This window comes from Vanessa tameamea, chromosome 9 (genome assembly GCF_037043105.1).
Source record: "Vanessa tameamea isolate UH-Manoa-2023 chromosome 9, ilVanTame1 primary haplotype, whole genome shotgun sequence".
Lineage (NCBI taxonomy): Eukaryota > Metazoa > Arthropoda > Insecta > Lepidoptera > Nymphalidae > Vanessa > Vanessa tameamea.
The window spans coordinates 7,067,648-7,078,789 of NC_087317.1; the positions used below are offsets into that span (position 1 = coordinate 7,067,648).

Consider the following 11,142-nt stretch of genomic DNA (forward strand, 5'->3'; position numbering starts at 1 on the left):
TTTCAAGTTCTGCCTGCGTTTATATTTCTTTTGATATGTACCATTTACCTACATGATCCATGTATTTCTAGGATCAGGAAGGTAAATGGAAAGTCTAATGGTATGTTGCCTTTATTATGCCTGTAGTTACACTGATTCACTTACCCTTTAACACGGAACAACAATACTACGTCGAATGTATGATGCGTGGCCGGTACCTACCTGGACAGGCTTGCACAAAGCTCTACCATCAAGTAATTATTTTTACTTAAACCTATAAAATCGAGAAACAAAGGTTACAAAATAACACTTCTTGTTGTGTTAATAGTAGCTACTTTTAAAATATATATGTTATGTTTAAATATTTTAATGATTATATTTATTGTTGGAATATAATTAAATTCAATGATTAAGAAATAGGATGAGTTAATCTTTAATAACTTGAATGCTAATATAATAAAATCAAATAACATTGCTATTGTAATAACAAATAAGAAAGACAAAAAGAAGTACACAAAAATGTTAAAGTACCAAAAGTTTGACAATCAAATAAATAAAATAATATAAATCAATTTCGACAATATTCAAAGCCATTCGATATAGATTGCAATGGAAGCCAAAGACTCGAGCAGACGATGATAGGAATTATTATAAATCATTGAAAAGAGGCGCGTCGCCCCACTCCAATGTTATTAGTAGCTTTGTGTAGAGTCGCTAACACCTCCGCATGAAAACTAGTGAAGTTCGAGGCGCGGTGGGATTTACCTAAAATGGTAAGATATTTATTAAAATTTTAAAAATAGGGACCGTTTATTTATGTTTATGGTATTGTAATTGTTGTCAGCTTTAGTGCGTTTCTTAATTTCTTAGATTTTAATACGAATAATTTAGCCTTAATAAAATTAAAAAAAATGAAATATATATAAATATAAATAAATACATAAACACTTATTGTATGTTTATGTATATATATATATATATATATATATATATATATATATATATATATATATATATATACATAAATAATATATATATATATATATATATAGCTTTCGAGAAAATAAAAAATAGATTTAATATTACATTTTAAATTTAGCAATAAATATTAAACTAAATTGTGGCAAGTATGGTTTCGTATTTCATATATTATCTAGAAAAGTAAATTATAATGATTAATAAAGAAAAAAAAAATGTTTAACTAATTGAAGGTAAAAGCCAAAATCCTAAACGGCTTATTTCGTTTATAAGTACGCGATTATAAAAGTTAATCGCAATAAAGCTATCGTAAAAAATATGTTGATTCTCTCAACAATTTTATCGCTTAATGTGTTATTATTAAGTACTTATATACATATCACACTTTCGTATTTATAATATCGAACTTAAAATATATTTTTATTAAGTTCTAGCTAATTACTTTATTCTATTATAGATAACCATTTTTAAATATTTACTGAATAAGTCTTTAAAAAATTAATAACAATAATATACTTTATCATCGTAATAACAAGGTTAGATAATATCTTTTACAGATAGCGAAAAACCATCACCTGAATATTTTGTAACTAATTAATTATTAGTCATTTATTATATACCTATGATTATTTACTTTATCTGAAAGCGAAGCAAGGTTGTATGTTATAAAATTTATTGATAATAATGTTACTATAAACTGTTTTACTTGTGTATATCTAATTCACAACGTGTTTAACATTATTACATTGAATTTGAAAAAATCAAATAAGGTTAACAATTCTAACTATATAATGCATTTCCTAAATTATACATTCAAATTGGAAATTATTATTTATCTAATAATAATTAACATCCAGTTTCGATAAATAGCACAAAATAATAATATTCTAATTTACATAAGAAATAACTGTTACGAAACCTTTGTAACGTAAAAACAATAACAATTGTATACATATCGGCTTCATGACAGTTGCTATATAGAGTCCATCACGACATTGGCATATAAACGGACATAGTGTTCGATTTCAAAACATTACTGTGCAATAAGAAATGCACTTATTATAACAAAACTAAACTCAAGGCACCGCTTTGATTTGGGATGCCAGATTGGAATTTATATGGCTTAAACGGTCTTCCTTGCCCTAAGAGTTCAAGTACAAGAGTACAAGTTTACTTGGTGGTAGGGCTTTGTGCAAGCCCGTCTGGGTAGGTACCACCCACTCATCAGATATTCTACCGCCAAATAACAGTACTCTATATTGTTGTGTTCCGGTTAGAAGGGTGAGTGAGCCAGTGTAATCACAGAAACAAGGGACATAACATCTTAGTTCCCAAGGTTGGTGGCACATAGGTGATGTAAGGAATGGTTAATATTTCTTACAGCACCTTTGTCTATGGGCGGTGGTGACCACTTACCATCAGGTGGCCCATATGCACGTCCGCCAACCAATGCCGCAATTAGAAACGCTTCGAGTAATAGTACAAAAATATTAATATATCCCGTCTTATTACTCCGCTTTCGTTCATAGTGCTGCTAGCATTTTTATAAGTACATATATCATAAGTGGAAAGGAAGAAATGCTAAAGCTTTTACTCAGATAAAAATCAAATCATTTTCGTTTTTAATTCCAAATTAGATTTGTTCAAGTAAAAATAGTATTATTATTTTATTTTAAACAAGTTTTAATAATATAATGGTTAAATTATCATATAAACTATACTACCTTATGTAATTACTAATAAAATTATAGTTATCGGTCCTAATCGGGAAATAATTTGTTATTATAAAATATTTCTATGATGATTAGAATCAAATTTATCGTAAATATTGATAGAAGTTAAAATAATAGTACAAGGACTCTTGAAGGATGGGCTTAAAAAAGTCGTCCCTTTAAGAACACAATTTGAGTAAGTTAACTGTTCTACTTTGTTGGAATGGTAGTAGCAGTAAGGCAGAGTAATTCAAGGCAGAATACTTAAATATAATTTAACATTAACATCCTTGCTGCTAAGCATGGATTGAAGGATGAATGAGAACTATATGGTGAGGAAGGTCTTGAGCATGCACGTGGGTGGATATAGAGGTAGCGGACGACCAAACGATTGATGGATTGTGTGATAGACGATATGGCTGGAAATAATGTTACTTGTGAGATGACGTCAGACAGAGAAGTATAAAAAAAGAAGACATGTGCGCCGACCCCAAATAAAATTGGGATAAGGATGATGACATAAACAACAATACCTAATGTTTAATCAAATTTCATCAATAAAAATGTGGATTAATTTATTAGTCACTTATCTCTATAACTTATAACAGTGTTGTTTTTATTGTTATTTGATATTACCAATTAAAAAATGATAGCTTATGAGAATTAGTAAATAATTGAAATTAAAATATTGAACTTCGAAATAACATCTTTTCGAAATTCGGATAATTTTTAAATTATTTTCCCCTCAAGAACAACGTTGAATTGAATTTAACGTTTTACGAATAACAAACAAACAATTGGTTTCAGGCTGACACTACAAGCAAGGGTGGTGAAATAAATTCAGGTTTTGTAAACACAGAACCGCCACCTTTGAGTCCACCAAACTTTAGTGAATTAAATAATGGATCTCCGGAACCTAAGCGCTCTAAGGAACATGACTCTCTGCCACCCGTACTTAAAGTGCCAATAGAAGAAACGAAAGAAAAATTGGTAATTTAAATATACAAATACGTAAATTTTAAGTATTCAAATTTTATAAATTATTACAACTTGGATCGAGTGTTCAAATTTGATAGTTTTTTTTAATGAAATTAGTTATATAAGCTTAGTGATATAAGTTTCATGACCCCTAATTTAACGAATTTGCAATTTTTGCTATTCGTGTATAAATAAAATTAATTAAAAGGTTATTGTTTTAGAAAAATGACGATCCGGAAAATGATGAGCCTGAAAGGGTTATGTGGGGAAATCAAATCGAGTTCCTTATGTCCTGTATAGCCACATCAGTGGGCCTCGGCAATGTGTGGCGATTTCCCTTCATTGCCTATCAAAACGGCGGTGGAGCTTTTCTTATTCCATACCTTATAGTACTTATATTAATAGGAAAACCTATGTATTATATCGAAGGGGTACTTGGACAATTCAGTAGTAGAAACACAGTGAAAGTCTGGTCGATGGCTCCTGCGATGAAAGGTAAATTAATGATTATGTTTCTTCTATTACTAATTCAATCATCTTAACAACCTATTTCTAAAATCGGTTAATAATGGATGATGAGTGAAAAACATCCAAAATAAAAGGTGCACGTGTATCCTGCATAATTTTGTCGATCTATTCAATTATTTCGAATGTAAGTAAAAACAGTTGTTACGATTTTTATCTGTTCATCGTTTCAGGAACCGGGTATGCACAGTCGTTGGCATGTGGATATATTCTTTCCTATTACGTATCTATCATTGCCTTATGTCTATACTATTTGGCTATGAGCTTCCAGTCAACATTGCCATGGGCTGTTTGCGAACCCGACTGGAATAATTGTGTGCCTTCTGGAGCGACAGAAAATATCACCCTAACTGAAAATTCGACTAGTAGCGCTGAACTATATTTCGTGTAAGTTGAAACTAATTGATTGATTTCAATAAATGTCTTGTGTTTTTTAAATATTAATTATAATTTTTTTGTTTGTAGACGAACGGTACTACAACAAAGCGATGGAATTGAAGGTGGTCTGGGTAAGTCTATAATAATATTAGTAATGTTCATTACATTGCACTTAATTAAGTAGTACTACTATACTTCTAGTAGTATTAATAGTAATAACAAATACATACTTCATGGTTTAGGTTTATCAAACAAGTGTATAATTAATTGACTTTTGCTCAATCAATCAATCCCTCAATTAATTTGAGTTTAATGCAAAAATAACAAATATTTGAGCACGTGAGATATCGTTAATCTTTTAATCGCCAAGAAATGTTTTATATAATACCTTCTATACGTTATACAAAATGTTCTAATTTGTTTGATTGAAATGTAATAAAAATCAAATATTTGTTTCTATTCAGGATTGCCTATATGGTACTTAACCGTCTGTCTACTAGCTTCATGGCTTTTAATCTTTATCATCGTATCCAGAGGTGTCAAAAGTTCGGGAAAAGCTTCTTACTTCCTCGCGATCTTTCCTTATGTCATCATGATCATTCTTCTTATCAGGTATAATATATTCTTCTATTTTTTTTAATCTAAATACAGCAGAGTTATTTTTGTATAATTCACATATAAATACATACTTTACTGGTAAAAGAGGTGTTGTGGTTTAATTGATTAAGCTTTTTAGTCATTCGAAGTTCATTCAAATCAATGTCATTTTCTAACCATGAAAAAAATGTTTTAAAAATAACTTTTAAAATAAAATTTATACTACTCCCTAAAACAAATTTAACTTAGTTTACATGCTGTATTGTGCTGTGTCTGAACAAGGTGAGTCTGAAAAAGGTGTGAACAATGTTTCAGCTTACAAATCGATGGGATATAAATGTTTTAGTATTGTATATTTAATAATAGTTGCATACTTACACAGCCAGTGAAGTTAAATAAAAAGTATGTTTATAATAATTGCATTCTAAATTTAATCTCACATAAAACATCAATTTATAAATTCTGTCAAGCAATAATATTATCCGTACGGTGCCCGTACTCACCCTGAGTCACGTGTGTTGCTAATCTCCACATATATATTGCAATTAATCCACATATATCATAATCATGACGGAGATAATCTACAATGCATTACGGATAATGTTATGACGCACGTTGATGTTAATCGCAAAGTTAAAAATTAACTTTCTTCAAATAGTCTTAGCTTTATACTTAGATTATTTATATGTATATCTAGATAGAAGGTCGTACAAACAGACTTAAACAAACGGACCAACTTTATTATCTACAGCAACGCTTGACACTCGCCAAGTGTAATACTACTTTTGGGCACAATTTTTTTCTACGCGTTCCCATCTTTGACGATCTATCTAGACATATAATATCAAAAATCAAATGCTTTATACTATTGTATAAGTTTGCCAGTAGGTTGATATCTAATCTAAATTCTACAAAATATGCTTATTGATTAAATCCACTTGCAAAGTTTTGACTGTTACGTATAAATTATAAATTATTATTAGAAGTATCCAACATGTACAGAATATGATGTATATAATATAGTAGACTAAGGCTTAATTAGTTTTAAAGTTTTACTCATTTATTAATTGGTAATATTTATTATTTCTATTATAGTACGGTTATCCTACCTGGATCTGGCCAAGGTATTCTTTTCTTCATAACACCACAGTGGGACAAGTTACTTGAACTTAGCGTAAGTTATTCTCAAATAATTACGTATTTTATATTTTTCGAATTTCTTGTATTTAATGTAAATTAATCTCAAGGTTTATAATAAAATTAATCTACTGATTTACTTAATGTAAATCTCAAAGATAAATTTGATAAAATAGGGATTTAAAGCAGTGAAATTACATCTGTGTGTAATTTCCTTATGCGCAAATTTAGATAAAATTGTAAATTGTTTTAAATATATATTTCACTCGTTAAGCCCCTCTAGGTAGGTACCACCCACTCATCAGATATTTTACCACCTCAAAGCAATACTTAGTAGGTTTTGTTGTGCTTCGGTTTAAAGGGTGAATGAACCAGTGTAACTGCAGGGACAAGGGACATAACATCTTAGCCCCCAAGGTTGTTGCATTAGTGTGATGTTAGGAATAATTTATATCTCTTACAATGCAAATGTCTATGGGTGGTGGTGACCACTTACCATCAGGTGGCCCATTTTCCCGTCCGCCTACCTACAATATAAAAAAGTTCAAAAGTTATATATTTTTTGTGGTATATACATTTTACAATGTATTAGAAGATTAGATCTCATAGTTGCATTGACGGTGGAATGAGTGGTTCGTACTTATTGTAGACATGTGAAGACTTACATTTAGAAAACCACATTGCTGTCTGAATTACTATAATAAATAAAATAACAAAGCAGTATTATTAAAATTGAGGATCTATAAAATTAAACGTGACTTAATTATTTTAGGTGTGGTATGCAGCCGTGACGCAGGTGTTCTTCTCGTTGACAGTATGTACAGGACCAATCATCATGTTCTCTTCATATAATGGTTTCAAACAAAACGTTTACAGGTAATATTTACAACATACGAAACGTTTACAAGTAATATTATCTTCAAATATAATGTAAAAATATGATTATTTTCATTTTAGGGACGCCATGATCGTTACAACTCTAGACACGTTTACAAGTTTGCTCTCTGGTATCACGATTTTCGGTATCCTGGGTAACTTGGCGTATGTTTTGGATAGAGAAGTTATGGACGTAGTCGGATCTGGAGGCACCGGTCTTGCTTTCATTTCCTATCCTGACGCCATCGCTAAAACTTTCCAACCACAGGTATATTTATTATTTAAATGTAGCTATTATTACTACCAATTTTGAATACAGATTTACATTTCTAAAGCTTTTAAAGTACACAAATATATTTGATACTTTTGATTTTTGATGATTTTCAGAATTAGTTTCTTATTTTTTCAGTTATTCTCAGTTCTCTTCTTCTTGATGATGGCAGTTTTAGGAATAGGATCTGCTGTGGCATTGCTTACTGCCGTGAATACTATCCTGCTGGACGCTTTTCCTCGCGTGCCCACTATCTACATGTCAGCACTTTCTTGTGTTGGTGGTTTTGGCATCGGACTTATATATGTTACACCTGTAAGTATTTACATCATTCTTATTATTTAATGGACTAATTATTTATCAGTCCAAAATGACACTCAGTCCTAAAACTTAGGAGTCATGATTGTCAATAATATCGTCTTGTTGTATATATAAGTATTACTATTGCTACACAATCGTTGTTCTTCAAAAATATTATAACGTAAGAACGTAATCTGAATGTGAATATTATGCCATTACAAATTTTAAGTGACATTCACTGCAACTAAAATAGTACCTAAATATTAATATATTTTATATAATGTATACGTTTTATACGATGTTATGTCATAATTGAATTTTATCACAAACATCAAAGACATTTCCGCTTGTACCGTACGCTTATACTTCAGACTAGAGTTATTTTATATGTCGAGTAGTACCTAACTGTATATCAACAAGTTTTTGCTTTGACGTAGAGATATCTGTAAAAGTATAAGGCGTATGATTTCCTTTTTTTAAGTATAACGTATTGTTCATTTAATTATTTCCAGGGCGGTCAATACATATTAGAGCTTGTTGATCACTATGGTGGAACATTCTTTGTACTCTTCTGTGGTATCGTTGAAATTATTGGCGTATTTTGGATTTATGGTAAATATATACAATTAAATAGTGTATTTGATCGGAATTTGATAGTTGTATCGTAATTATAACATAAATAATATCTACTACAACATAAAATAAATATTGTTACAAAATGAAATTAATCACTGTACCATTTTACTTCATAGTAACAGTTGGCCCGGTAGCCCGTTCGGCTGCCTTTTTATAAAAAAAATATATATGTTATATTATATAATATTGTTATGTTATATTTAACAAAAGCATAATGTTATTGTTTCAGGTCTTGAAAATATTTGTCTCGATATAGAGTTCATGTTGGGTCTTAAGACATCTATATATTGGCGTTTCTGCTGGGGTTTCATAACGCCAGCTATGATGATGATTGTATTCGTTTACGCTCTTTTATCGTTTGAAGCTTTAGTGTTTGGAGGATATTATTATTATCCAACACTGGGATATGGTACGTAAACTTTCATATAAAGGCATCTTTAAATGATTATAAGCTAAATATGAAATATTAATTACCTAACTAATTTGTTACAGTTGCCGGATATATAATTTTATTCACGGGAATTTTGCTGGTTCCTCTATTCATCCTTACAACCATGTACAAATACAGAAGCGCCGGTAGATTTATCGATGTAAGTAAAACAAATTAAGAAATATATATATTTATATACTTATGTTAAGTATAAAAAGTAAAACATAACGGCACATAAATTTTCCACTGAAAGGCGTCTCTCATTGTAAGGAGAAGCGTATTCCAACACGCTGTTTCTATTCGGGTTCGTAGAGATTGACGCGTCAGATTTTTTCCGACACATGTTGGTTTCTTGACGAGTCTTTCTTCATTGCTGCACGCGAGATGCATTATGCAAACTAAACACATATACGTCTACGAGTTCTGTCCACTAAGCTATTTCGTCTCATTTTTAACTCGACATAGTGTAAATTGAATACTTAAAAATCACAAAATGTTCATGGACAACTAACCAAGAAACTTGTTTTTAATTCATGTTTTTATTTTTCACCAGATACTAAAGAAATCTTTTAGTTCTAAATCATCGTGGGGTCCACGTTCAATGAAAACTCGAAGAGAATGGCAGCTGTTCAAAGAAAATGCTAAAATGGAGCAACAAATAATGAGAACCTCTTGGTTTAAACACATTTGGTTCAGTTTAACGGGTGGATACAGACGTGGAAAGTGATTTGTAATGATTTGTCAGCTTATGTATTTGTAATTTATAAATTATTATAGATTAGAAATATTGAAGCATGTACTAGATGATCTGGAGCTAGGTATGAAAATATTTAATATTACGATATGTAAGGTTACATTTACGTAAAGGTCAAAACACGTAGTTTTATTAATCTCGTCATTATTGTTGTAAGTAGTTTAGACTACATAACAGTAGACGCACAATTTCTTGAATAGTTCAACCGTATTATGTAGGTTATATTTCATTTATGTATATTTATCGAACACTTATTTAATTTGTAAGGAGCCTTAACATTCCTTTTCATAGAAAGTATTTTCAATAGCAGTACATTTAAACAATCCTTAATTTGAATGATTTTCTGAGAATTATAACTAATTGTCATAAAGTCTTACTTGTATTTCGTTCATTTAGATTTAGGAATAACGGAAATTTACTGTTCAAATTATAAAAATATAAAGTGTATTCAAAATAATTAAAATAAATATATAGCATATAAATATAGTAAGTAATGTTTAATAATTATTTCTACGTGTGTTTTGATGGCTGTGTCTTAATTATAACATTTGTTAGAAGATAAGTTAAAAATTGTTAAACTTTTTTAAATTTGTAAATAAATGATTAAAAATAAACTTTCTTGTCTTTTTTTATTTTAAATACGTAATATACGGCTAGTTTTTAATCGCAGGGTGTCAATTCTACTAAGAAATTGTAATTATAACGCAATCGAATCTAACGTATGCAGAATTTTTTGATTTATAAATGCCATTATTCGTTCACAAAAAAAAACTGTACAATTGTATTATTTTTAGAGAAAATTTCAGGGGAGAACATATTTTGTCTCTCCTACTACTGAATATTTGGTTAGAGTGCAATTACTTTCTTATATTTTATTTTAATATTTGTTTCATTGTTATCGGCTCAGAATAAACAGAACACGAAACTATATGATAGGTTACCATCAAAAATTGTTCCATATTTTTCTGATCTATCCTAAAACAACAAATACATTAAAACAACCATGATCCTATGTACAGGCTTATTGGTAAATCGACGCCCCTATTACCTCCTAACGGGAATACGTCGAATTACCAATAATCCTGTATGTATATACATACTCTCTCTTTGATTGATGGCGTAAATGTAGGAATAAAGAGATGTATATTACGTAAATAGTCTTCACGACCTTGATTATCCTCATGTATAGGTATATATTACAACATTCAAGATTGATTGATTGTTGAATCTATCTTTCACGCTGACGAGTTTTTATTTATCATATACGTTTGAATTTTATTTATCTTTTGTTTCTTTTGTATTTTATTTATTATTTTTATGACTGTTTGTTAATATACGTACTACAGATTTAACCACCATTTTAATCAATCACAACTTTTGTATTTCTAGAATATCACATTGTTTAGTTATTGCATATTTATTATTCAACATTTATTTACATATTATAATATATTCATAAATAAATAATAATAAAGATAATAAATGTATCCTAAGTATAGAGTTTAATAACATAATATAGTGTATCCTTAAAATAATGTAGGAAAATACAAATAATATTAAAATAAATATATATTAATAAACGAATAATAGA

General features: G+C 29.6%; 1 protein-coding gene across 1 annotated transcript; it reads left to right on the forward strand.

Annotated features, from left to right (window-relative positions):
* Positions 1-634: 634 nt before the first annotated feature.
* Positions 635-9,725, forward strand: LOC113395033 (sodium-dependent nutrient amino acid transporter 1-like). The gene is made up of 14 exons (XM_026632568.2): positions 635-752; positions 3,477-3,659; positions 3,869-4,142; positions 4,346-4,559; positions 4,638-4,681; positions 5,015-5,162; positions 6,243-6,321; positions 7,057-7,160; positions 7,242-7,428; positions 7,570-7,746; positions 8,244-8,343; positions 8,597-8,776; positions 8,860-8,957; positions 9,351-9,725. Exons 1-14 carry the CDS (start codon positions 750-752, stop codon positions 9,522-9,524), a joined length of 1,965 nt encoding a protein of 654 aa, XP_026488353.1. The 5' UTR covers positions 635-749; the 3' UTR covers positions 9,525-9,725.
* Positions 9,726-11,142: the final 1,417 nt, after the last annotated feature.